Here is a 27,813-nt window from a genome sequence, read left to right as displayed (position 1 = left end):
GTGTAGACTTAGAGAAAAAACATGACTGTACTCTTGGTTTTAACTTAGTTACATTTACATATTGAAGAAGACACCAGAACTTGGACAAAGAATGAAAAGCTGGGTCTGGTTTCCGTAAAGGGAAAGTTTCGTTTCAAAATAATTCTACTTGAAACTGAAAGCCGAACGTCTTTGCGGTGAAAAACTGCTGAAGGTGGATTCCACAGAAGAGGATCACAACTTTTTTCAAAGGAAACGTTAAAAAAAGGGTTTTCTCACATATTTGACGTTTGCTCACACATTTGACATGCTCACATATATCACATTGTTGAAATTAGATTTTAGAGCTGTTGCAAGAATTAAAAAAAAATCTTGTGAAAAACAACATCCTCTTCACTGTATGTAAAGGAATATGCCCAAAAACTGTGCTTTGTTTTTATCTTTAGGCTTGAATTGCCGAAGGACACAATGAAACCATAACAATATTAACACCAATGTCACAGAGTTATCTAACATTAGCTTTTAGGATGATTATCTGCAAATACATGACAAGGGATGGACAAGTTTTGTAAACAAGACCCACAACTAAGAATTACATCATTCTCAAGATATTCTAACAAAAAATGGACTGATTTCTGTCGTTTTACAAAGTGTAAATATAAATCCAAGTCCTTTTGTATTGAACTGACATGTCCAGTTTTGGGTAAAAAAGTCATTGAAAAATGGAACAAAAATATGTTGCTGAACTGTCTATTTAATCAAATAATTAAAAAATGTTGACAAACACATTAACGTCCTAAATAAATGAGCGTGCACATGCATGATTTCCCCATGACTGTAACATTACGGAAAATGAATGATTATACATGAATAAGAACTGCGTAAAAGGTACCAAGGTCATTTATTTTGTCATTAAAACCCTGCCTTATCTGCACACTTGATCTCAGAGCATCTTTTGATACTGCCAACCACAAATTGTACCAAACAAGTCGAATGTTCTGGCGGATTTTCCGTTAGCCTCGCATTAGATATGTTTTCTCATTCTCTGACTGACTGGAAATTCTCCATTTGGACAGGTGTGTTCTTGTTTGACCGGTCTGCATTAACATGACCAAGGCCCAGATGGCCAGGCTACTCTGTCAGCTTTTAACAAAACGAACATATCATCATAGCACTCGAACCCAAGCTCAGAATCTGTTGGTTGCAATCTGTGGCTAAAAGACAAAGGGAGCGATCCAAAGCTTGTTAGCCTCCAAACGCAACATCATAATGTATTCATATTGACCTGTGGAGATCTCAGCTAAGCTTTTAATTTTCCAACTGCTTTTCTTTGCAAATATTGGTGATGGATTCAGGTCCTGTGCCCATAAGCCATCAGCAATGGAGAACATTGACTTCTCATGTTTGCCCATTGTTCCTGACCAGCATGTAACAAGTAAAACTGCCTTCAACAATGGAAGGCATGGGATATTTTGCAGAGAAAATATCAACAAACTCTTTGATCTTCATTATTTTCATCGCCATTCCAGTTCTTTTTGGTACATCTACTTATTCGCGGACCAGCAATAATAAATCCTCAAGATGCCCCTGGTTGAGAAGAAGAGAAGCTTCAGGGAAGAAGGTATAAAACTAATGAGAGACTAAGCAAAAAACAAGTATACCTCATTACAGAGGAATGAAAGAGATCACAAAGTCTGAAGTGTAGAAGAGCAGGAGAATCAGAAGCCTGGACAGAGACAGCAAGCTGAATGGTTCATCTCAAGAGGAGATTCAGCATTCTCACACCACAACACTAAACCTCACAGTAGTAACCCAACCCATGGCCTTTCCACTTCCCCTGTCACATATCTATATACTTTCTCTGCATTTTTGTCACAAGCTGTTGTTCAGCCAACCACACCACAATAGTACACATTTACCTCCTTTGGACCAATGGGATTCCCTCTATTTTTTTTAAAGAAGGAAGTAATATTCTGTGGACTTGACCAATTAAAAACGCATTTCCTTATTTACATTTACTTTTAAATACTGCTGCACGAAAGTCAGTATTTTATGTTGTGTTGTCTCAGAAAGAAGGTAGATTTATATTCCATATCCTCATCGGGTCTTTAGAAAAGAGGACTAATAAAAAAAAACAAAAATATCTTGATGTCAACATTCAAACTATTTAAGACCTCTACCTAAAATTTTGTCTCAATACTCGATTTAACACCTAAATTTTGATTAAATTTTTTCCTTTTTTTTAGCATTAAGAACTGCTGTCTTAATGCCAAAGAGAACCCAACAGATTTTACTTTCACAAGTGGAGCATTTCTGCTTTTGCCATAGTGCTCCGCTTGATTTATATATACAAAAAGCTGTATTGGATTTTATTCTGGGACTATTTCATGTTCAATGGACACAAAAACGGGAAAGTAGAGATCATCTAAGAATCCCAGAAATCCTACTTATTGCTGGCCCAGTGTTGGGTCGATGGTTCTGGTACTTCTGAAAAAGGTGTTTGTTAAATGCAAGAAGTCATCAGCTGTTTTCTTTGTTGAGCCTTCACTGGGTCAGTCCATTGTAAGCAACTGACAAAATCCTGCTCAGTTGAGCAAGAAACTGTAACCCAAAGACTTGCATCATCTTGAAATAGAAGAAGCCCACCTCCATGGATTTTTATAGAACAATTATCATTTTGGAGCAGGTTGGAGGTATGGTTTAACTACAAGTCAGATGTTGTATATGTTTGTAATGGTTTTAGAGCTGCTGGCGACAAATGTATTGAGATTATGTTGGTTGTGTAGCTGTTAGAGGAAGTGAGCTCAAGTGCCTTGTGTAAATATGGGCTGGGGTTTACCAGTCCCAAAATACCAAAACCTCTGCTTCCTGTATACACTGCAAAAACTATACTAAAAATAAGTCAAATTTTCTTAAACTGATTGTAGTTGTCCTCGATTTGAGCACACAAATAAGATGATTTGCCAATGGAATAAGAATAAGTGTCTGTTTGGAAATGTGGGTTGATCCCACTTGATATTGTCACAATATCAATCAGAAATCTTGCAGTTACATGTCTGGGTTATATTGTACAAACCTACACAATAGAAAATGAACACAAACTACTATCAGTCATGGATTTGCCTCCCTAGAACCTGGAACTCCACATTTTCATGCAGTTGTGTGGAATCATCTTCACAGCTTTGGAGTGTCCCCCAAGAATCTTACTTCTAGCACTTAGCTGCTCCCACAAATGCATTTTCTTTACAAAAGTGGTACCACCTCGAAGGAAATTAACAGGCTTTAATTGGTAATGCCAAGAAGCATCATTGAAACAGAGAAAATCGACTAGACAAAAACGTCCTTTCTTTATTCCGTGAGTTTATACACTCCTAAAAACCTGGGAGTAGTGATGGACTCAGACCTGAACCTCCAAAAGCATCTAAAGACAGTTACAAGGTCGGCTTTCTATCACCTGAAAAACATTTCTAGGATTAAAGGACTAATGTCTCAGCAGGATCTGGAAAAACTAATCCATGTGTTTATTTTTAGTTGAATTGATTACTGCAACGGTGTTTTCACAGGTCTGCCTAAAAAGTGGATCAGACAGCTGCAGCTGATCCAGAACGCTGCTGCCCGCGTCCTCACTAAGACTAAGAAAGTGGAGCACATAACCCCAGTTCTAAAGTCCTTACACTGGCTCCCTGTATCTCAGAGAATAGATTTTAAAATACTTCTGTTAGTCTATAAATCCCTAAATGGCTTAGCACCTAAATACATCACAGACTTGTTATCAGTGTATCAACTTTCCAGACCATTAAGGTCTTCTGGCTCCTGCCTACTCTGCATACCTAGAACCAGAACCAAACACGGAGAAGCAGCATTTAGTTCCTATGCTCCACTTATCTGGAACAAACTTCCAGAAAATTGTAAAGGTGCGGAAAGCCTGAGTTCCTTTAAATCAACATTAAAAACACATTTGTTTAAGATTGCCTTCAACTGTTCTAGTTAACTGAATCACCACTTTTTTTGTTATTTTTTCTATCTACATTTTATTCCTACTTGCTTTTATTCTGTTTTATTTTGCTATATTTTAATCATGTAAAGCACTTTGCATTGTCTTTGTACTGAATTGTGCTATACAAATAAATTTGCCTTGCCTTGCCTTGCCTAAAAAAAATCAAAAAAAAAACAAAGTGGATCCCATAATTGTTGCATAACTATTTCCATTTCCATTACCTCGTTTGATTCAGTTGTTTTAACTACTTCACATATTCTAAGCCAATTAATAAACCCTCAGATGATACATATCAGTCCACAGGACTGTCTGTTTATGTAAGGGCTCAATCGCTGGGTCCTCCGCGCCTACAAATCCCAGAATCCCCGGGCACTGTTTTCTAACCTGCGCCGTGGCTGCACTCTCTCTCTCTCTCTCTCTCTCTCTGCTGGGCTGCTAGCTGTAATTTATAATAATGCATCGCTTTATCCAGGGTCCTTTTAATGCCTCTCTTCAAAATGAAGAAGACGCTCGGCTGAACCTACGCTGAGGCCAGGTCGGGTCGGCAGGAGGACTACAGCGGGAACATGAAATGGAGATAACCCGGGCCAGACCGTCGTTGTATGGAGAAATCGGTAAGGAGCTTACAGCGTGTGTGACTAACCCGAGATACCAGTTTATAAAAAGATTCGCCTAATGATTTGGCGAGATTGGCGGTAACCGTTTTAATGTGGCTTTCACTTAATTGGCCTGAGTGAGCCTTTGAAATATAGCCGTAGTAGGGGAACCTTGATTCTTCAAAGTGTTGACAAATGGACAGCATGGCAGCCAGTTGAGGCTGGTTAGGTATGGCCAATGTTATAAAACAAGTAGATCATAATACAGGTTTATGAATCCTATTAAGAATATAAGAATATTACATTAGATTGATCAGCAATGCCGGATTGCTATTAGGATCTCCATTAGATGTGTAATATAATGGTGTAATTTATTATGGTGGTTATTGCGACACAGTGGGTGCATACAGAAATGTTCAGCTGCATGTGTGCTTCAAACTTACATCTGATCCTCATAAATTCAGCATTCGGAGAAAAAAAAGTCTCTAAAATGTGACGTTTGTAAAGATGTAAGGTAAAGATGCTCAAGTACTTCAGTGAGTCGTAGCCTGTGGCAGTGACTGAAATGGGGTGGCAGTTGCCCAGGGTGGCATTAGAAAGGCCCGGGGGACGAGCGGCATAGTTACACGTGTCTTAAACAATTTGTCCGTAGCTTTTAAGCATTTGCCGTCATGGAGGAGCCTGTGTGCTGAATATAGGAGGACTAGGTTATGGGAGTTGTACGGAAATACACTGAACTCTATATCCTGCACTGCAAAAACAGAACTTACAAATAAGTAAAAAATGTCTTGAAATGAGTGTATTTGTCTTTGATTGGAGCAGGTAAATAAGATTATCTGCCAATGGAAAGAGTCATTTTACCCCTCAAATAAGATAATTAGATTTATTGCACTTGAAATAAGTTGATGGAGATGAGTTCTTCCTATTTTAAGTGCAAAAATCTTACGCCATTGGCAGATTATCTTATTTACCTACTCAAATAAAGTACAACTGTACTCATTTCAAGAAAATGTTAACTTATTTTTAGTTAAGTTTAGTCTGTTTTTGCAGAATCACAGATGAGTTCCTGCATTTTGGTGGGTTGGGGGTTGCAGCAGAAGAAGGAGCTGGTCCAGGGCACCATTCATGCATGATCTTCCACTGTTCTTAAGGTGTGATAGTTCCCTCTGCCCAGCCAACTTGACTAAATGGGCTCTTGATGGGCTGTGCTCAGGCCAGGGCTCACGGTAGGCTTCTTGTATCGAATCCGTTTTGGTTGGACTAAATACAACCCATGCTTGGCTAAACCAATTTGACTCCCTAATGTAAGTCTAATAGGTATGGGAAGAATCTGATCAATTTACCAATTTCTAGGACACCTCTATGGCCCCACTTTTTACACTGAGATGCCCTGCATTATAACAATGGAGATTGTTGCATTCAGGTCAGTCCCAGAAAGGGCCAATTTTTCAGTCCATTTCCTACCAAAAGTGCAAATTAATGAGCCAGGAGAGGGGTCCTGCAGTGTTGCAAGCAATTTTGTTTAGAAAATAAAACGAGCTACTTGGGTAAAAGTTGCACATTATATAATAAGAGAGTTATTTGAAGTTTTGTTAGTCGGAAAAGTGACTAACAAGGCCATGATGGAAGCTTGTCTTTGCACTACGCATCGGATTTAGATGCATAAAATAATCATCCAGAGCTTGATGTGGTGCATGCGTGCATGGCAATGTGGTGCTTTATCTAAACATATCAGTATACCCTCAGCAAAAGATAGATTTATCCTAAATATTGTTGAATTTCATCCTCAAGGGTACCAATAGGTGTGGAGGACAATATACACGTGTACCTGACCGATCAACAAACACAGCTGAAGACTGATCGCGGCCCCGCTCCTCCCAGACGGCATAATCTCGAGGTGGTCAGACTTGTTCTGCTTTTTTTTTGTGCCGGCAGCTCATGGCCTTGGATTCTGGACAGACCGGTCAGCGGTGCATGAGGCCGCTGCGCAGGGCCGAGCCCTGCAGCTGCAGCAGCTGATCGAGGCGGGGGCAGCCGTGAACGTGGTGGCCGTGGACTCAATAACCCCGCTGCACGAGGCGTGCATACAGGGTCAGACCCAGTGCGTCAGGCTGCTGCTGGACGCCGGCGCACAGGTGAGGTGGTCTCAGTGTATTGATGTAGTCCTGAAAGTAGCTTTTCTAACATGTTTACCTGGCTTTTTTGGCGGCGCCCTGCAGGTGGACGCACGGAACATTGATGGGAGCACCCCACTGTGTGACGCCTGTGCGGCCGGTAGCCTGGATTGTGTCAAGCTGCTGCTGGAGTATGGAGCCACCGTCAATCCCCCACTGTTCACCTTCTCTCCCCTTCATGAGGCGTGCATGGGAGGTACGGGGTTATGCAAACATCTTTGCATGTCAGCAGGATATGCAATCTCGAGATAGATTATCAGGCTCGCAGATCCCTCGGGGGCTTCTTTTGAAAATGCTCTTTGACTTTTCAGAGTGTGGTTTCCAGATAGTGTTCTTTACAGAAGAAGAAACGGAAGATGATGAATGGTTAAAACCGTCTTAAACTAAAAAAGAAAAAAATAATAAGATGAAAAGGACTCAGGCCTTCTAGACATTTTCTCTGGTAGTTTCTGTAAAAAAAAAAAAAAAAAAGTTAATTTTCTCCTGTACAGCTGATATATATGTAAGAAAAAAAGCTGTAAAACAAATAATTTCTTACAGAAGCATTTTCGTATGCTAAAAAATATAGCGAAAAATCCTTTAATTTGTAAATATCTGCTTTACTTAATCGCTTAAGTTTTTTTTTTTTTTTTTTTATACATTGTACTTTTTCCTTTCTAGTAAATCAGACTGTCCAGGATTTGTTACATTTAGAAATGTTGTATATATTTACAACTTCCAGTGTCTCTGAGGTGTAGAGATGAGGCATGTTGTCGTTCGCCACTCAAAATCGGAAAGACCAGAGAACATGCTCTTTAAGTAAGGCCTGATCTTTGGCTGTTGGTCAAAACAACTAGAGCTGTGATGAAGTCTGAACAAGAACCTAAGTTTATATTTCCACTATTATCAGCACAAATAACTCAGGAACACGAGCGAGCTCTTTAGCCGTCTTAAGCTAGCGGGAATCAACTGTTAAAGTCATAAAGTGTTCCACAGCATATCCATGTCATAATGGCACCTTGTCTTTCGTATCAGGTAACTCAGACTGTGTTCAGCTGATGATTGACCGAGGAGCCTTCATGGAGGCTCACGACTGCCACTATGGAACGCCGCTTCACGTAGCCTGCGCCAGGCAACACTTCGACTGCGCCAAAGTGCTCCTCATTGCAGGTGAGCCAGCCTCCTCCCCCAACCCTCTGCAATTACCTAATTGTCGCAATAACTGGACTTTTTCCCCGTTTTGCGACATCACAGCGACGAACGTCCGCAGCTCGTGATTGTGCAAGGCAAAGAAAAGGATGGGTTGTGCAATTATTAACATGTAAAACGTGGGATGAATTCTTTCTCCGTGCGTCAGGACTTTGTTGAATCACATTCTGCGAGTCTTTACGGGTACATCTCTGTACTTTGACTCAGCCATCCTAGCAAATCAATACGCTTTCATCTAAGCCCTTCTGCTGTGTCTCCCATGGCAGGTTTAGGGTTGTTGTCTAGCTAGAAAGTGGACCGCCGCCTCTGTTTTTAGGTCTGTTTGTTTTCAGGATGGCCCCGTGTTGACCTCCATCCATCTTCCCACCAGCTTTGACCAACTTTCCTGTCCCTGCCGAAGGAAAGGACCCGCGCGGCGTTGCGTTGCCTTCACAGTGTTTCAGTATGGAGGCGGTGTGCTCAGGATGATGTGCAGTGGTAGTGTTTCCACAACGCAGAGTTGTAACTCTAGGTCAGCAAGTTCAGTTTGTGTCTTATTTGAACAGAGCACCTTCTTCCACTTGTTTCTACTTGAGTGGTGGCTGACTGCATGAAACAGACTTCAGGGCGTCCTTTCAGCAGTGGCTTTCTTTTTTTGTTTGATAAAGGCCCAATGTGTGGGACTAATAGTTGTCCCATTGTCAGAAGCTTGGAATATGAGCTGCTTTAAGCGTCTCCACAACTTCAGTCCTGACCGGTCCGCTGTGATCCATGGTTTTACGATGCCGTTTGTTCACTAATGTGCGCGAAAAACACCTTAAGGCAATTGGTTGTATTTGATTTTATTTCGGGATATCAAAGTAACAGGGGCTCAATACAAATGTCCGCCACACTTTTCAGATTTGTGTTTGTGAAACGAGTTGTAAACCATCTATCGTTTTCCTTTTTAGTTTACAACCATGTGACTATTGCATGAAATCCCTGTAAAATCCATTGAAGTTTGTGGGTATAACGACTTGGTGGGACTTCTCCTGCCAAGCTCTGTGTGACCGGCATACAAACATAAACGCCTTAAGGCCCATTCATACCCTACGTTTGGCCTACACGTCCGTATTTCTGTCCGTACGTTCTATCCGTTGACTCCTTCATACCTCCGTCCGTTGAGGTGCGCAATAACCAATATTTCCTGTAGTTTGCAGTGCTGGGCGCTCCCTAATTGCGGGCCACTTGGACTTTACGACATCCCCTGTCATGTCCCGATTTCCTGAAATCTATTCATAAATTTTTGTTTGTCCCTGTGCCCCGGACACGACACATCATCAAGATTAGTTGCGGACAATCTCCGAAAGTCGTTCCTCAAATCCCGCCATTGTTTAAAGCCCAGAATTCTAACCTCCTTCGTGATTTTGTTGACATTTTGTACTACAAACTCAATAGCGCCCCCACCTCTTCCGGTGGTATTGATCCGTTTCGTCCGTAATCGTAAGCTCCCAATTTTCGTGTCAAAATACGGACGAAATCGACGGTTAGAACGTATGAAACACTCCACACGTATCCGTCTTTTACGTGAGGTATGAATGGGCCTTTAGACAAAAACAACATAATTTGATGAAATCTCCCTGTTTTTTTTTTTTCTAAGGGGCAAACGTGAACGCTTCCAAGCTCCACGAGACGGCTCTTCATCACGCGGCTAAAACCAAGAACGCCGATCTGATAGAGCTGCTGGTCGAGTTCGGGGGGAACGTTTTTGCTCGAGACAACCTCAGCAAGAAGCCCATCCACTACGCCAGCGTGGGATCTCCCTCCTACCTCTGCCTCGACTTCTATGAAAGTACGAGTTCTCACACGAACCGGTCCTTCCTCTAACCGGGGCCAGGGCTTCGGCAAATATCAAACATCTGGTGTTTGTGTTTCTTTCCTCAGAGACTCCCCTCAGCCTGCAGCAGCTCAGCAGAGTGGCTTTGAGGAGGGCGCTCGGCACAAGAGCGCGCAGAGTCATTTCGGAGCTGCGCTTGCCCAAGAGCATCATAAGGTTCCTCTCGTACCTGAAGCCTCTTGTCGTTCAACTCTGACCAAGTTTGACAGGCTTGAGTTAAAGATGCTGCATGGGTTTCTTCAGGCAGCAGCATGGTAGGACGCTGAGAGTTTAAAAAAAAAAACTAGGCAGATGTATTTCTTTTCTGATTAGTTTTTGTTTTTACGGCTATAAAAGGCAGAGCGGCTCAATCTAGAGACTCAACGCCGATGTATCAAACAAAGGTCTTTCTTTCTTCCTTTCGGCCGGTTCAGATTTCTTTCTTCAGGAATGTGTGCGAAATTACACAAGAGGTCCATGCACCTGTTACGACAGGCTGCGTTCTGACTACAAAGCCGTTGCTGTTACCTGGAATCAGGTTTTACGTGTTTCTTGGAAGTGCATCTAACCGGCATAATTAGTTTGAATCACCGCAGCAGGAACTTTGGCGCGCCTCTAGTCGTTTAGGTCTGCTTCTATCATGGATCTGAAGTACATTAGGGTGATGTTAGCTTGGTGGTCATGGATATTTTTATAGAGACAGTGAAGCAAACCAGTGAATGTAGAGCGGATCTCTAGGGAAACAATAAAAAAAGCACTACAGAGTCTGATGTAGAGGCCTCCCAAACAAACAGAAAATTAAGATTTAATACAGCGGTATAAATATGAAGCTTTTTTTCAATTCTGCAAGCTGCATCAAAGACTTCATAATTAGTATTGTATAATTGTATGTACATGTACATATTCTGTAACTATTTATTTTTTATGTAAATATGTAAATATTACAGGTGGTTATACCTCTATGAAGTTGATGGAAATAAAAAGACCGAAATCAGTCGATGAGGAGCGATCTTGGTCTTTCTTTTTTTGCCATACAAGTATGTAAAGATTTAGTATGCAATACTGATGAAACTTTTGTTTTAAATATTGTTCTTCTTGCGGAGTTCTCATTTGTCCAGGCTCAGTGGGTTTGTTTTTGATCCATCCACATACAAGCTATTTTTCCCAAGCAACATGACAGGAACTGGGATCTTGGTTTCAAGAAAAGGAACCATTCAAGCTGAAGCACCAGTACAGAACACCGTTCATGCCACTGCATGAACAGAAACCTCTGATAGAGTCTGTAGGAAGACCATCGACGTGACTGTGGGTGTTGTTTGTTAGCATAATGTTCCTTTACTTTTTACCCATCCTCTTTCACAAGAAAACATTTGCTGATGTTTGCAAATGCGATGATGAGATGAACTCAGCAGCCATTCTCTCCAGAGATTCCCTGCTCATTAGGCCACAGAAGTTAGCTGCAGCATTGGCAGGTTTCACTCAGTGCCTGGGACAAACGAATGAAAGATTGGATGTCGGTACTTTGACTGGCACAATAGATTGTGTCCTCTGCATACTGTTTCAACATTTACCCTATGCACTAGAGCTCAACTATTTCAAATAAAACAAACTGATTATATGTAGAAAAGTGAGACTTTCAGCTGCTTCTGTTCACAGCTGTATTGTTTTACCTAAGCCACTCCGTGGCTCGCTAGTAAAAAGTCTTCTGGGAACACGTGTTGCATTCCATTTGCACTCAGAACTCGGAAATCCTGACTTCCGATCGGGGAAAAAAAAAAATCTACTTTAATGGCTTCTTATAGTCGGGCTTTCCCCTCGGAAGGTCGGAGAAATCTTTTAAGGCCGATTGTTGGGTCAGACATAGCAGCTCCTCGCCTCAACAGGAAGCTGTGATGAAAACATCTTTGTCTTACAAGACACGGGTGTAAGAGTGCGTCTAAAATACATGTTACACGTAGCGGCTGCAACTCTGAGCCGAACAGATTAAAAGTGGTGTTTGCATGTGGAAAGTACAGCGTAAAGGACATTTATAAGAGGTACCACAGCTTTCCTGGCCGTCCCCATCTTGGAATCCTAACATTTTTTTTTTTTTTCATTTTGGACATTTCCGATTGTTAACTGGCACTCTGTCCTGTTTACTCTGGTGTACCCCATTCAAAGCTGCTATTTTTGATTTCCGAGGGACATGTCAGAACCAGAGCAGGAACCACAATGAAGCTTTACCCAAATGCTCCCAAAATGTTCAGATTTTCAATTGTGATTTTTGTCTCCAGCAGTCCTTCACTGCTGCTGAAGTAGCTCTAGCTCACAACAGACCACATTTAAATTCCTTAAAGTCTCCAAGTTACTGTTGTCAGACATTTCTCTTGATTCAGCATATACATCACTTTATAAACTCACCCTGGAGATGGAAGCCATCTATACTTTCATCTCGTGACTCTTGTGTTATTCACTGGTGTCTGAATGTACATTTTACAACTTTACAATTCTGTTTGCTTAAGAAATATGCACATTGTTTTAACACACAAACGACTAAATGAATATATCTATCCCAAACTACACGCCCAAACATAGCTGAGAAGAAGTTGTAAAAATGATGATATAGTAGATAAGTCATATAATGGAACATGATTTTGGTAGGGCCACAGTTATAAACCCTCACACCGTAACTTTACTACAAAGATACACATCAGCCATTCTGTGGGATGAAGACTAGATTCTGGCAATAACAAGAAAACATGAAACATGAGCTTGACACTGCTCTACTCACTTTGTATACAATCTGCCTGAGCTGCACTAAAGCATGATCGAACATGAAAAACATTTGTGTCACTGTGTCAAGCCTAATAAATGCTTGACTTGGTTTGGAGCGACGCTGCCAGAAAACTACTGTGATATAAGTCGGCTCAATCCCAGTTTCTGCATCTGAAGTCAGTGTTTTACGTATTATGTGAAACAGCAGACATACACGTGGAAAAGAAAAAACATTTAATACTTGAAACTTTTTTCTAGAAACAAAGGTGTTGGTACAAAGAGGTTTGACAGAAAAAATGGCCTATTTTACCAGGGAGCAGAGGAAAATCAACTATATTCATCATAGAAGTGGATTGTTGTGTATAAATGACAAAAGAGGTGAGTCAAGAGTTTGGGGGAAAAACATCCCCTCAGGGTATTTGACTGTCAGAATATAAATAATTAACCATAGTCCTGAACAGGTGCCAGAAAAAGCTGCTAAAGTGTGATGAATAAATGTCATAGGGCTCCTGTTTTATATAAATATACAATACTTTCCCAACGTTCTCAGGCAGAGATTTCTACTGTGGTCAGAACCGCAGAACAAACAGATGGGTGAGCACATGGACGGGTAGATGATGGGCAAACAAATGGATGGAGGATTAATGAATGGACCAATAGATGAATTATCTACCAACTGATTACTGAACAAATGGATGGAGGAACTGATAGAAAGACATATGGAGGTGTGATGGGTGGATGCAAGTTTTAGAGTAGGGTAAGGAAGAGTCTGGAATAAATCTTTATCCAGCCCAGGAAAATAACCAGACTGAGTAAAATCCTCTAAGCTAGATGAGGAAATCTCAAAGAAACAGCCAAACAAGGAGAAATAACACGACAATTGATCTTCATCTGAATGTCTTTTAAAGAATTATGCTCTGTACCCTGCATGTTTATGTGTGATTGGAGTTTGAAATACATAAGGGAACTAAAAGTAAGTAACATTTTCTGGAAATGAGTGTATTTTTCCTTGATTTGAGCAGCTAAAAAAGAATATTTGCCAATGGAATAAGAGTTTTGCACTAAGAAAATGTCATCACCAATATCTTATTTCAAGTGCAGGATATCTAATTATCTTATTTTAGAGATAAAAATACTCATTCCACTGGCAAATACTATTATTTAGCTGCTCAAATCAAGGGAAAATAGTAAAATTTTGAGAAAAATTCACTTACTTTTAGTTCCCTTTTTGCAGTGCAAATGAAAGCAAATCAGTGACACCAAAACTAGATTATTAGCTGTTCAGGTGATGGTAAAGCGATTCAGAGGTCTGCCTGTGCTTTCTAAGGTCCGAGTTGGTCATTTGATGCTCCTTCGAGCAGCAGCTGTTTGTCACCTGGGGAGAGGGACAAGATGACAGGGACCAAGATCATCAGCACACCATCTCCTCTGTTGACACACTGAGCAGACCTGTAAACAGCACATCCGTTTACGGTCAAATGAGCTTTGAGGAAGAGGGTTTTAGGCAGACTGTCGCTTAAAGCTACAGCCAGCTACACGTAGAGCAGTTGGCACTTTGCAAAAGGTTTCCCAATGCTTTCAGGAGCCAAACCAAAGTGACAAGTTTGGTGTTGAAAGATATGGTGGGATTAGTGAGAAAGTTATTGGAGAAGTTCTGTGATGAAGCAACCCGTCTGCAGAAATAACTCCATTTCCTCTGAGCTCAAAAGTGGACAGACGAGGAAGTCGTTTGAGTGAAGCCTTTGTTTCTCCTTTGGGCAGGCGTCCGCCCGCTCACAAATTACTTCTTCCTCATGTTGCTTCGCTGTCTTTCAGCTGATGTAATTCGCCAGTAATACCTAAGAAGTTTTTTTTTTTTTTGCTTCAATGCAAACAAGGATGAGTATGACCTTTAAACGGGTCAATGATCTGTTTTACAATTCAAACAACCCGGTACCACATATACTCCCCTACTATTTACCTACAAGTGAATGTTCTTCTGCTGGTGTCTCAAGCTGACAAGATCCTGCGGTGACTTCTATCTTCAGGCTTTAAAAAACCCACCAAACTCAAACTCAGTTTTATCAAGCTGTTGTCCGCCACTGCAGAGAGCATAGAAAGCAGGAGCTTAACTTGCATGGGATATATTTTTTAATTAGTCGATCATACACAAAACAGAAAATATCGTCCATATTTTCGGCTGTTATTATGCCTTTGCCCTTTGTACAACACTATGCTGTAAAAATGCTTCTGTTTGTTCTACAAATACCATGTTTGAAAAAAAAAAAAAAACCCTCAGTAGTAGGAAGTGGCTAAAGGGGCCAAAGTACAGCTGGAATGTGAATGTGTTGAAGGGCAAACATCTCCCAGCCAATAAAACCCAGGACTAAGAGCAAATGTTTTTGTCCTTTAACTCAGATTTACTAAGATTACAAACACACACACACACACATATATATCTTATTCTGTTTTCCAAGTAATGTTCATATCTTATCGTTGGTGGATAGTGACATCTTGAGATATGTGAGGAGCTCAGCTGGTACGTCGGTTTACGGATCCCTTTATCTTGGAGCGAACAACTCATCGGGCAGCTTCGCACATGATAGCTGAGACATTTTACACACATTGACCACAGAAAGAAACCGCACAGACAGAAGTGGTATAAAACTTTAAACACAATCAAGAGGCACGGCTTCGCCGATTCTTTTTTTTTTTTTTTGTAAACTAAATTCACGTTTTTAAAAAAAGACAAACAACAAATTTGGACGGGGTTTTCAGTGCAGCAAAGCTAGACGCAAACTTGACTGACAGGACACATGCTGTCTACACTCCAGTTTCCTTCCTCCTTTGTGATCCTTGTGACTTCTGCTCCATCCTGCTTTTGGAGAGCGTCTGACGCCTGAGCTTAGGGCCAGGAGCAGGGGGACAGTTCTCGTCTGACTCTTCATCACAGATGTTGGCTGATGAGATGGGAGAGGGGAGGATGGACTCCTCCTGCTGGACTCTGGTTGGAGCCCCCTGCTGTTGGGTGATGGCGGTGCGCAGACAGTTGAGCCACTGCTGCTTGTGGTAAACGTCGCTGACGTGCAGGGTGTGGGACTGGCCGTGGGACGGGTCCATGGAGCTCACGCGGAAAACATTCTTAGCTACAGAGGCACAAGAATAAAACATGAAAAAGGTTTAAGAAATATAAATCCTCAGAATCCTGCATTTTAAGCCCCACAGCTCCATCTTTTTTTTTAGAGAGTATCTACATACAGTACCCCAACTCATAAATTCAGCTCAAGACCAACATGACATTTCCTTTGCATTATCAATATTTTTCCACTGTTTTGTTTGCTCAATTGGATCTCATGTGTTCAAATGAACCATTCATGTGAATCATTGATTTTCTGTGAGCAATGATTGGTCCACAGCTATCACGTGATTTAGCAGGGCCACACATCTCTCCTGCAGAGTTTTACAGCCGTCTCTGCTACCATAAAAGTTCACATAGCTGATGTGTGTAAAGAAAAAAAAAACAAAAAAAAAAAAAACCAGAAGAAAACCATAATCACTTCGTTCTGCAACAAAAGGAGGATAAGATTTAAAGGGCAAAGGTCAGCCTCACACCCTTTTAAAGGCCAAAGGTCAGCCTCACACCCTCACACCCAAAAGTACCCACACCCTTTTACAGTTGTCCACATTTTGTCACAGCCACATGTAATAGTGCTATATATATATATATATATATATATATATATATATATATATATATATATATATATATATATATATACACACACACACACACACACACACACACACACACATCTGTCCATAGGAACATTTGAATCCCTGCCATTCTGAAAGTTTATTTAGAGGCAGAGTGTTTGTACACATGCAGTTTGTTGTTCTGTTTCAAAGAACACAGCACCTACTAGTGGTGTGGCCGGGAAATTACACCAACAGTAGCAAAAAGGCCAGACTGAAATTCTACAAACCTTGGAACAATGACCAGTGAATTACATGGACCATAACCCTACTGAGTGTCTGTTGTAAGTTTTTAAATAGTGGCTGAATAATCATTAGTTAGGCTTTAGGTCAGCTTTTAATAAGTAGTAATGCATTGCTAAAAAATATATGCAAATATTGTTAATAAAAAGAAAAAGCAACAGTAAATTAACACCAATACAACGACTTTCAGCCATAACTGTACATAGAGTTGCACAATATATTAAAGTGCAACTGTCACCACTGGCAGGGTGTTCAGTATTGAAACGCTTGAACGTAATGTTTGTTTATATATCAAGTATTATGCACTTCACGCTGTTTGCATGTTGATGATATATTTCACCAGGTGGATGGACTCCAACTGCCTTCACTTCCCAAACCTGATGCACGTTTTTGGTAAATTAGATGTTAAAACTCAGTGTTGTGGACATTGTGTAATGGTAAAGCTAGAAAAGTGATATTCATTGTTATTGCAGTTGTCAGCAACAGTATCGCAATTTTATATTGTCATGATATTGTCCAAATAGGACAAACCACCCTTAACCAGTTTAAGGTTAAATTATAAAATAACTCAAGTTAGTTAGATACTTAGAAGCACCTGAGAGATGCAGAATGAAGAATAAATTCAAGGATTATAACTGACTTTTGTTCAATTTGTCTTTGTCTTGTGCAACAGTAAGTCTGTGAGTGAAGCAAACATATGATTTAAAGTGAACCTAATTTCCCTTTGAAGCCCAATCCCTAAATCATCCCTCCCACTCACAGCTTAGAGATGTTAACAAAAACTGTAAATCTAAAGATTATGCATCTCTTTATTTCAAAGAATGGATTAATTTTTTAATAGATGCTGGGGTCATGAAAGATTTCCCAGAACCTACAATGACGTCTTCGATTAATTCCCAACAAACCTAAAACAACCTAAGGTAGCTCAACTATTCTCATATTTACTCTGTTCTTCAGTGTTCTCTCAAAATAGGTTAACATTTCTCTAGCATATGATGAATGGCACATGTTAAACATTCGATACAAAGAGATTGGACACTGAGGGATGTGTAGAGGATCTTTCACAGCGTAAAGTTATGTATAAAAACGATGAGCTGAGGGAAAATGTACAACCCATAATAACCCTTATCAGCTTCACGGCCCAGCTAACCTTTCTCTCCGTTAGTGAAAGCCCCTCTGAAGGACCCCCCTAAGCGGATCTCTCCGTCCTGGATGTCCTCCAGGACCAGGTCTCGGACTGGGATGGGCTGCCGATACACCTGGAAGCAGCTCCTGTCGTTGCGCGTCACTGGCCGGGTCAGAACCAGCAGCTCAGCGAAGAGGAACACGTGTAGCCTCTGAAACGCCACGGTATTGGAGAGGTAAACATAGATCCTACAGAGAGAGAGGAGAGGTAACGAGGAGGGCGGGAACCTGTACTCACCGAACCGCTCTTGGTCCGAAGCTCGCCGTGACAGAGGAGGCTCTTACACTCATCTATGAGAGGGTCCCGCTGCTTTTCATCCAGGAAGTCCAGTTTGTCTATGTAATACTGGCATTCAGACTCCCCTTTTCTCACGTTGATATCAGACAAAATGTCCTGGATTATTGTGATCTGCATCATAAAAAGGAGGAACCAGCATCAGCACCAAGAAGTAAAATACAGCTTCTGTCAAACGTTACACACATTTATGGGATTATTGTCCAAAACACCCAGTGGTGTCCGAGTGTCAACCATCCAACAGCTGACGTTTGATGAAGAAATCAGAGGTAGGCCTTCATCATAACTATATTCTCCTCGTGTGATGGACCGGGAACGGTGAGCGAAGCAGACCCTCAGCATGATGCCACCGTCGCTTTACCAACCTTGATGGTCAGTAACATGTTTCTAGGTTAAAACCTTGACTCATCCAAACCTTCTCCCTGTCAGCTTTTTGCTGAAGCTGCATGTGGCCAGCAGGAAATTTAATGCGTAGGGCTGGACGATAATTCAATAACTATATATATTGATTGACAGATGTATATCGATGATAGAAAAAAGGGTCAATAATAAGTTCAATAGAATAAGTTTTCCTTCCTTTTGCATTCTAGACATGTAGATTAATCATTACAGTCATTACATCCTCCCAACCAATCACAAACACAGACCCAGGAACTAAGCCCCGCCCCCTTCAAAGAGTTCAACGAGCACGCGTTCGTTTGTAAAAACTTGGTTGAATAAAGGGTTGCGTTTTAATTCAGCGCTTGTGTGTTCTTTATCTACATATAGGTTGCTAAGCAAGAGCATAAAATGGGCAGAGCTGCACCTGAAATGTTTTGAATTTGTCGATTTCGATTAATATGATTTCAATTTTATCAATATGCTTTTTTTTTCCCGATATCATCCAGCCCTACTTGTGCGTGAAGATGTTGTTTTTATTTAGCAGGTGCTTCTTATCTCAGCCCATAGAGATATAAAATCACTGAAAACACTGCTTTGCAGCATCCTTTTAGCAGTTCATGATAGAGTCTAACTTGCTGGGCTGTTCCCAAACACTCAACCAAATTTCTTTAATCTGAAACTGATGGTGTGGGGCCAAAGGCTGGAACTTGGATACAGCTGGACGCTCCAACAAGACAACAACCCTAAAAATACATTTTAAAACTGGTTTTGAAAGACTTACAAAAATGGCCTCCCCTAAGCTCTGACCTTAACACAATAAAAGAAAATGTGGATTATGCTTAAAAACAGGATTCATTTGATTTAAATTAAGTTAAATTCTGCCAGGAGGATTAGTGATCAATTATCCAACACTGCAAAAACGGAACTAAAAATAAGTAAAACTTTCTTAAAATAAGTGTATTTGTCCTTGATTTGAGCAGGTAAATAAGATGATTTGCCAGCGGAATGAGTATTTTGACCCCTAAAAAAAGGAGATTGGATAAACTGCACTTGAAATAAAATGATGGAGATGAGTTGTTCCTATTTTAAGTGCACAAATCTCATTCCATTGGCAGATAAGCTTATTTACCTGATCCAATCAAGGAAAAATACACTTATTTCAAGAAAATTTTACTTACTTTTAGTTACCTTTTTGCAGTGAAGAAGTTTCTCGATGGCTACAAACAGCATGCGGTCGAGGTGAACCTTCTTTATGGATGCTGACCAAAACTTTGTAGATAACTGAGCCTTCATGTGTAACTTTGACCACATTAGAAGAAATCTATGCACCGAACTCCTGTTTCTAACAAAAAGAGTCCCTGCATGTTTGCTGAATGTAAATTTCTAACCACAACTCTAAATCAAAGTGTGCTGCTAATCATGAAATCTTAGAAATGTACACATCCGATTTGACAGAAGCTCGAATCAAATGTAAAACAAACGACAACACACCGCTCTCTCCAGACTGGCTACGTCGGGGTGATCGGGAGGAGTGTGTCTGAGGATCTCCCTCAACAGCAGCGGGTATTTGACCAGACGTGAACGCGGGATGTCCAGAAAGCTCCACAGGTCCAGCTTCCTGCTGAAAGGCGACTCCAGGCAGCGCTGCAGGAAGTCCTGCACCCGCTTGTCCTGCTTCTTCTGGTCCAGCAGAGCTTTGGCTGCAAGCTGGTTGCTGCAGTAGTTTTTGTAGGCATTCAGGCCAGGCAGCTAAAAACAAACAAGGATAATTGAAGTTTTTAATGCACTGAGACGGAGCCGGGGTAAATAATAACTTATCTCACATCAAGCCGCTCTTGCATACGTACCCAGTCGACTACTATCTGGCCGATCTGAGCGACTGTTCCATCGGGGCCTGTTTCCTCTGTGAGCTTCATGAGTAAGTCTGCAGACGAGACAGAGACCACATGATCAGGAAGTGGCTGGGAGCACGCGGCCCTTTAAGGGGACAGGCTGGGCGGCGGCAGCTCACACTCATGCAGGGGGATGTATGCGTCCAGGTCCCCAAAGATGTGAGCCAGTTCCTCCTGGGTCATGATGGAGAGCTTGAGCATGGGATCGTGGTACGCCTAAATGTGGGAGACGCCGCAGCGGGGATTGTTAAAACGGATCGGACGTTTAGCTTCTTTTGTCTTAATTTGCGGGAAGTTTCCCAACCTTTCGTGCCAGCTGCAGATCCTCGATGAGGTCCTGCTCACCCCTGAAAAGCTCGTAAATCGCCTGCAGGACAAATATTATTTACATTACTCCGTTTGTTTGGCTTTCTGCAGCTGGATCTCAGAATATAAAGTCACACCACCTCTTGTCTTTTGATCTCCTTGGCAGAGAAAGCGCTCTTCTGATGCACGTCTAGCGTCTCCGACCACAGCGTGCTGTTCCTGCGTTTGGTGGGGGTCGGACCTGGGGCCTTGCTGGCCGCTCTGAGCGTCGTCCCCGGGGACTTCCCATCGCCACGTAAAGTCATTGACTGAGGAAAATAAATTCATACACCTTTAAAAACAGGAGAATTGTGTCCCATTTCATTTGGTAAATGCTAGAATGTGTCCAGGTTCACCTGTATGGACTGTCCGAAGCGCCGTACTGCTCCATTTTTCGACGGAGACATCAGGTTGACGAGGGATGAAACTTTGGCCAGAGATCGCACTCGCTTATTATTGGGCTCCTGAAAAATATTCGCTTTAGCTCCACTGAATGAATACATAAAAATGATAAAGTCATTCAATCATTCTGAATTGTTTCAGCCACTTTTAAGTGTATTACACTTAATTATATTGTATTAATGCTGAGGAAAACCTGTTGGCCACCACTTTACAATGAGGCTCCCCTTATAGAAGGCTGATAAATAGTTTATAGATATTTTACTATTTAATCTGCAAACACTTTATAACTCATTGATAGGTGTTTATTGTGCATTAAGGGCGAGCAAGAGACAAAAATTATTTTTGTAAAGTTATTGTGAAGTGGTACCACCTGCTAAAATTGATATTTCTGAGAATTAATAGTTCCTCCAAAAATACCTATAAAGGTAAAATATACAACCTCAAACCAAATATTTTAGTCCAGCATGGAAAAGATATAAGGAAAAGATCAACCTTCCATAATAATCTTTGTTTTAAAAAAAAAAAAATCTGTATACAATATTTACCTAGTATGGTTTTGTTAGCTAAACTTCCTATATATAAGTAGTCCCATTTAATTTAATTTTGCAAAAAAGGAAAAAGCATGTAATCCCCCCTGCCAGCGCCACCTGCTGGTTGGTGGTGTTTACTGGATTCAGACATTTTTAAAAAAGGAGACATACTGTAAAGTTGATTTAACAGTTTATTTACAAACAGGGGCCCAATAAAGTATTTATTTTCTTGGCACTTTATCATACATGTTTCTCCAAAACAGCAGAATAATTATAAGGTACTGATGCTGCTGCTTTCAAACACCAGATTTGAAGACTCTCCTTTTCTCGGGTGGGTTTGCACTTGAACCAAAAGTTGTAAAAAATTATACCATCAACTGTCTCTAAAATTCCTGTGTACAGGGTATTTCAAGCTATTGACCTATAAATGCGTTTAAATAATATCTCTACACAACGTTTGAACCCATTTACTTGCCACACCAATGTGATCTTTAGTGTGGACCTGCTATGTAACAGAATAATAAACTCTTGTTTGGAGCACTTGTCCATTTGTTTGCATTTATTCAGAAAAAGTAAGCTGATAGTTTTAAAACGAAGGTAATAGTACCTTTCTTAATAATGTAGTTTATCTAAAGCTAAAGTTTTAAACAGATTTTGCTAGTGTTGAGGGTTTTCTCTTGATGTTTTCCTCACACAGAGTGGGTCTGCCATTCTAAGTTGTAGCAGGATAAGCCAGAGCTCACACACAGGAGAACAATCCTCGTTGTCTGCGGCGAGTATCTGAGTCATGCCGAGGGATTATTCATTCAGCGGCCACTCTGTAGCTCTGCAACGGACACAGAGGGCGATCACTCACCTTAAGGTCAAAGCTGGAGAGACTGACGGTGTCATCCTCCTTTTCTTTGCGCTTTCTTTTCTGAAGGAGAAAAAAACAAAAAGGTTACTGCTTATTTTCAGCCATTTGATTAAAGCTTCAAAGAGCAAGTTACACACAAACTTCAGAGTCTTGCAAAAGGACGCAGAAAACTTTTTGCGCAAACTTCCAACGTACGTTGTTGGGATTTTATGTCAGAGGCCAACACAAAGTAGCACAGAAATGTGAAACAGAGGGAAATATTTTCAGTATTTTTAACAAGAAAAGTCTAATTGCTGAATGAATTTTCCAGCAATTAGCAATTTTGTCTGGTGAAGGTAGGGCTGAGCTGCAAACAGATCAAGAAAGTTAGGTCGTCCAGATAAACTGAGAGGCCAAGGAAAGAGAGCAATAATCAGAGTTGCAGCCATGATGCCTATTAACTCCGGGGGAGGTGCAGAGAGAGGAGCTGCACAACTCAGATGGGAGATTAGTCAGCACTACATCGAGTTGGCCTTCGTAGAACAATGGCAAGAAACCCTAGGAAGTCTCGACTTGGGTAAACCAGAAGCCATGCATGGGACCCAGACGACATAGGGAGAAGGTGCTCTGGTCGGACGAAACCAAAACGAAACGTTCTGATCTACAAGCAGATCACTATGTGCAGCTAAAACTGACAGCTTGAAAACAGCATAGCAGCGGCAGCATCATGCTGCGGGGATGGAAGAAGCAGTAAGAGACTGGAGACGGAGGTGGGCGTTCAGAATCAAGTTGGGAATCATTGGCAAGGCTTGAAAACAAAAAAGAACGGCCATTTATTTCAGGCTCTAGACCTGCAGCTGCCATTGCAACAAACTGTGATTCTACAATTTAGCGACTCAGGGAGGATGAAAACAAATACCCACCGTATTTGTTTTAAATTTGTGACGCACGTACCATTTTTCTTCCAGTTTACATGTGCGTGCTACCTCGCCTTTGTCTTTAATATGAAATCCAATGAATACATCAAAGTTTTTTGGCTGTCGTAACAAAAGCTCAAGAGGTGTAAAGGCATTGTGAATACAATTGTACAGCCCTAAATACCACTTGACATTTAAAAACAGGAAATTCTGGGACATAGTTCAAATAGTCTGTAGACAGTTTCTGTCTCAAAACTTTATTTACGTCTCTATTCGTCTTTTAAGTTGCTGTCTGCTGGTTAGAAAACGCTTGTAACTCTCAACTATTTTATTTCGAGGTTAAATTAGGATTAAAAGAACCAAGTCGATTGATAGCTGCTTTTATTTAAACGGTAACCATCATTAAGGACCACAGTTCCTAAAAGCAGCAGTCCTGTCACATGAACTCACTAGACTGAAGTCCCACGGCGTCCCTGGAGTGAGGAAGGTGAACGAGCTGCCTCTCTGCAGGGGCGGTCTGCAACACAACACACAAATCTTTTGCAAACATTTCACAATGGAAACAGGAGAACATCAGCAGATCCGAACCTGTCCTGGTAAACTGCCTTATAAATTTGCCAAGCCAAATTTATCTCAAAAGAAGAGGGAGGGACACACCCTATATTCAAACTCCCCTAGGGTTTACTGCAGCTATAGTAAAGGGGAGGTTGTTTTCTGGACGTTTTCCACCCAGATTTGTCAAGATGGACGTGAAATATGACAGATGCTGTCAGATGACTGAACGGCGTTAATGTTTAAAGCCTTATAAGACGCTGTTCAGCTCTGTGACTCTACAGTGAGAAACAGTCTGTGAAACTGTCCAAACTGAAGCTACAGAGTGTCATGACTCTCAGAGGGTGCCTTCAAGGCCAGCTGTACAAACTGATCCAGTCTGGTGCTCATCAGAGGAGCATGTTTTGATAATGCTGAACACTATTTTTGCTTTTTTGTGCAACTTTTCATTCTTATTTGATTCATTTTATTACACATTCTAATCTTGTGATCTCCCACCCCCAATGTTTTATTATAGCTTATATTATAGCTTATATATATATGCAACCTCTATTGTTGTGCTAATAAAAACAAACTTTGACCTGATTTTTCACATTGCTGAAAGTCTTTCAGGCACTACATGGAATGCAGCTGGGGGAAAAAAATCCTACTGCGCTTTTTGCATTTTTGAAAGTCTGCAAGAACAAATACAGACGGGATGGGTGAGCTATTTTTTATTACAGTATAACAGATCAGGTGTAGAGAGGATGAAGCTGTTGATCACTGTTAAAAATGTACTTCATTTACACATATTATTTGGAGATAAAGTGATGAGGTTCTTCCCGGCTGATTTCCATTTATGATTTTCTTTGACCTGATGATTTGGATTTTGACTGATTCAAACTATTATTATTATTTTTTTGCTGTATTTTGGGTTTTTATTTGTTTCCTACGGTCTATAACGCATACAACAGAGGTAGTAGTTTTAAACACAACATTGTTTTTAATATAAAAACAAATGACAATTTTTTTTCTTTCATTTATGCATCAAAAGATGTCCCTAAAGAATTAAACTCAAACAGGTGTGTGGAAGCAGGTTTCTGTACATTTTGATGCAGAATATGAATGTAGGGGTGAAACAAAAATCGGATTTTCACGTTTTGGACCTGCCAGTCACCTGCAAATTAAGGGAAAATTGTTTAAATAATTGGAGCATCTCCTATAATTACAACTTTGATAGGTTTCACATGAACAAAATTAATCTATTCTATGTCTGGCTATCAAAATTAAGTAAATATTTGAAGATTTTCTGATCAAAAGCAGTTCCTGGAAACTAAATCCCTTAGTTAAGGAATTATAACATAACTGTTTACTTATTTACAATGCTCTGACATATTAACAAACAATAATCAGCAAATTAAATGTATTCTTTCTTTGTTCTAAGTCAATAATGAACCACTAGCAAAAAAAATGATTTTTTATTCACTAACATTTTCTACAAAACACTGCTGGTAAATGAATGGCACGTCAGAAGATCTACGAGGTGCACCTGAAGGCACCATTTGCCAGTTACCAGCCCTGCCCGTCGCAGTCGACGAGCTGAGGGTTTTATCTTCTAATAACCGCATTGTTACTGACGCCTGGTATTGATTAGTGCCATCAAACGACTAGAGGTCCATTTTATATGCAGATACGTACTTCTTTGAGTTGTTCCTGCGCAGTCTTTTCGGGGACGGCTCTGCAGCGCTAATGACACTCGTAGTAGACGTCCTCGATGAAATCCTCCGTAGTTTCTGCTTCGGGTTTTCCACCGTCCTTCCACTAAATTCCTCGTTTTCTTCCATTGTGCGAGTCGACGCGTTTTAAAATATCCTCTACCGATGTGTATTAATGACTAAACGGTGAGAAAAACGCAAGTTCGGGACTTAAAAAGTGCCTTTAAACATACAAAGAAAACACGGAATCAATGACAACACACACACAAGACGGCGGAAGTTTGAATATGGCGGATTATTGGAAACGGACCAATGAGGAGAAGTCTCGAAGTGTTGCCCCCCCCCCCACTGAGGGGGAGGAGCCAATATTGAACAGCGCCAGGCGACAGTAAAAAAATAATAAAATAGAATATAATAAAATAATAATAATAATAATAATAATAATAATAATAATAATAATAATAATAATAATAATAATAATAATGAAACAGTCAAAAACTACTGGGATGTATAAAAAAACGAAAAGAAAGGGCTGTAATCTGTCCCACGTGAAACTTTGTGTATAAAATCTACATTAAGTAGATTTTTAACATAATCCAAAACAAGAAGTAACAAAACTATTCTGTCATCCTTTACCAATTTATATTCTTTTAATGAGCAAGCCTTTCTTGTATTCTTGTAAAGTAGTCTTAGCCTAAATGTCTTCTAACTTCCTGAATGTCTTGGGATGTTTCTTTTTTCACAGATTGTTGAGCCGCCTTAGTCTGACATATGAATTTTTAAAGCCTTATCAGACTCCTAAACTCTAGGGTTGAATACTGTCTGTTAATCGTCCGCACATAAAATGTAAATTTAGCACAAATAAGGTCATTCCTGCAGAGCCATTAGCTTAAAATGTGGCACATAATAGATACTCTGCAGATACACCTGCTATGTCTGTTAGATCACCCCCCCCCCCCCCCCCCCCACACACACACACACACACACACATACACACCCATTCCAGTCGGGTAGAGCTTATCTGCGTTTTATATATATATATATATATATATATATATATATATATATATATATATATATATATATATATATATATATATATATTTTTTTTTTTTTTTTTTTTTTTTTTTTTTTTTTTTTTTTACTGATACCTTTCCTTTTCCCCTCCATTTTTCAGTTTCCTAATTTCTTAAGGACATAGTCTGTCTGTCACACAGTAAGAGTTTGGAGTCAAGCTTTGAAACTCTTTCAGAAAGTCTGGAAAAACTACTGATCAAAAACGAGGCAGATATTTACTGTCTGATATGAGACTTTACCTTTTTGGGATTTTGGTATCTCACAAAAAGGAACCCCCACATTTTTTGTAAATGTTTTTACGTTTACAAATGGTGGTAAGAGGGTGTCAGCGTCCACAGTAAAATTAGTCCTGCTCTAATTTAGGCTGAAAGGCCACTCTGACAAGAAGAAATGCATCCAAAAGATGCACAAAAACCTAGATTAATGCACAGGGGCTAATACTTTATTAAGTTTTGGACACATGTCTTGCAGTTCAGTGAAACTAAAATTGAATCGTCTGATTATAATAGACATTGTTATATTTAGAGAATAAGGGAAGAACCATATAAGGCTGAGGACACCCTCCAAATTATGAAGTACAGGGGAGTTTTTTGTTTGTGTTTGTGACGCAGAAGGTACTGGTGCATGTCACAAAACAGACGAGATCATAAAAAGCAAACATTGTGCAGAAATATTGAAGCAACATCTCAAGACATGCAGCCAAGAAGCCAAAGCTTAGGTGCAAATGGATCTTCCAGACGGAATATAACCAACAAATTGTAGTCACAAAGTGGATTAAGATAAAAAGTTTGTTGATCATTGCACACTGCTGTCAGCATTACAGTGAAAACGTGTTGACTCTCGGATCGACAAATGAAAGGAAGAAAGAAAAAATAATAATAAAGTAAGTAAAATAAGTCATAGGGGTTCCCAAACTTTTCCACCTGCGACCCCCAAAATAACAGTGCCAGTGACTGGTTACCCCCATTTGGCAGGTGGGATGTTTTTTTTTTCTTTTTTTGGGGAGGAAATTACGAGAATAAAGAAGTATTTCTTTGAGAACTCTTACAAAAAAGCATTACAATGAGGAATGTTTACCATCTTGTAGGGTTATACTTTGTATTGGTTTCACAAATAAGGAAATCCTAAATATTTTTAGCACATCAGCATCAAGTTATCTCGTGGCCTACCAAGAGATGTCTCGCTAACCCCAGGGGGTTCCCAACCCCCGC

General features: G+C 40.4%; 2 protein-coding genes across 2 annotated transcripts; one reads left to right on the top strand and one right to left on the bottom strand.

The window, feature by feature from the left end:
• Positions 1 to 4,337: 4,337 nt before the first annotated feature.
• Positions 4,338 to 10,767, top strand: asb13b (ankyrin repeat and SOCS box containing 13b). The gene is made up of 6 exons (XM_012880326.3): positions 4,338 to 4,590; positions 6,508 to 6,707; positions 6,792 to 6,942; positions 7,761 to 7,895; positions 9,553 to 9,744; positions 9,837 to 10,767. The coding sequence occupies exons 1-6, from the start codon at positions 4,548 to 4,550 to the stop codon at positions 9,983 to 9,985; spliced, it is 870 nt and encodes a 289-aa protein (XP_012735780.1). The 5' UTR covers positions 4,338 to 4,547; the 3' UTR covers positions 9,986 to 10,767.
• Positions 10,768 to 14,761: 3,994 nt separating this feature from the next.
• Positions 14,762 to 25,808, bottom strand: LOC105938624 (neuroepithelial cell-transforming gene 1 protein). The gene is made up of 12 exons (XM_012880437.3): positions 25,509 to 25,808; positions 23,730 to 23,796; positions 22,384 to 22,443; positions 20,952 to 21,059; positions 20,697 to 20,864; positions 20,555 to 20,617; positions 20,370 to 20,466; positions 20,206 to 20,282; positions 19,850 to 20,107; positions 17,921 to 18,091; positions 17,648 to 17,834; positions 14,762 to 15,647 (listed from the first exon to the last, which is right to left on the bottom strand). Exons 1-12 carry the CDS (start codon positions 25,652 to 25,654, stop codon positions 15,325 to 15,327), a joined length of 1,725 nt encoding a protein of 574 aa, XP_012735891.2. The 5' UTR covers positions 25,655 to 25,808; the 3' UTR covers positions 14,762 to 15,324.
• Between the last annotated feature and the right edge of the window lie 2,005 nt (positions 25,809 to 27,813).

Source organism: Fundulus heteroclitus, chromosome 2 (genome assembly GCF_011125445.2).
Source record: "Fundulus heteroclitus isolate FHET01 chromosome 2, MU-UCD_Fhet_4.1, whole genome shotgun sequence".
Taxonomy (NCBI): Eukaryota; Metazoa; Chordata; class Actinopteri; order Cyprinodontiformes; family Fundulidae; genus Fundulus; species Fundulus heteroclitus.
Note: the sequence above shows the minus strand (reverse complement) of the source record. Positions and strands in the feature narration are given on the sequence as shown.

What these genes read in the sequence shown, in the direction of transcription:
- asb13b (XM_012880326.3), top strand. Translation starts at nt 4,548, where the DNA reads ATGGAGATAACCCGGGCCAGACCGTCGTTGTATGGAGAAATCG. An exon ending in TCATGAGGCGTGCATGGGAG is followed by an intron (nt 6,943 to 7,760) that starts GTACGGGGTTAT and finishes CTTTCGTATCAG; the next exon opens with GTAACTCAGACTGTGTTCAG. An exon ending in CTGCCTCGACTTCTATGAAA is followed by an intron (nt 9,745 to 9,836) that starts GTACGAGTTCTC and finishes TTCTTTCCTCAG; the next exon opens with AGACTCCCCTCAGCCTGCAG.
- LOC105938624 (XM_012880437.3), bottom strand. Translation starts at nt 25,654, where the DNA reads ATGGAAGAAAACGAGGAATTTAGTGGAAGGACGGTGGAAAACCCGAAG. An exon ending in AGGAGATCAAAAGACAAGAG is followed by an intron (nt 20,618 to 20,696) that starts GTGGTGTGACTT and finishes TTTGTCCTGCAG; the next exon opens with GCGATTTACGAGCTTTTCAG. An exon ending in TTTCACTAACGGAGAGAAAG is followed by an intron (nt 15,648 to 17,647) that starts GTTAGCTGGGCC and finishes GTGCCTCTGTAG; the next exon opens with CTAAGAATGTTTTCCGCGTG.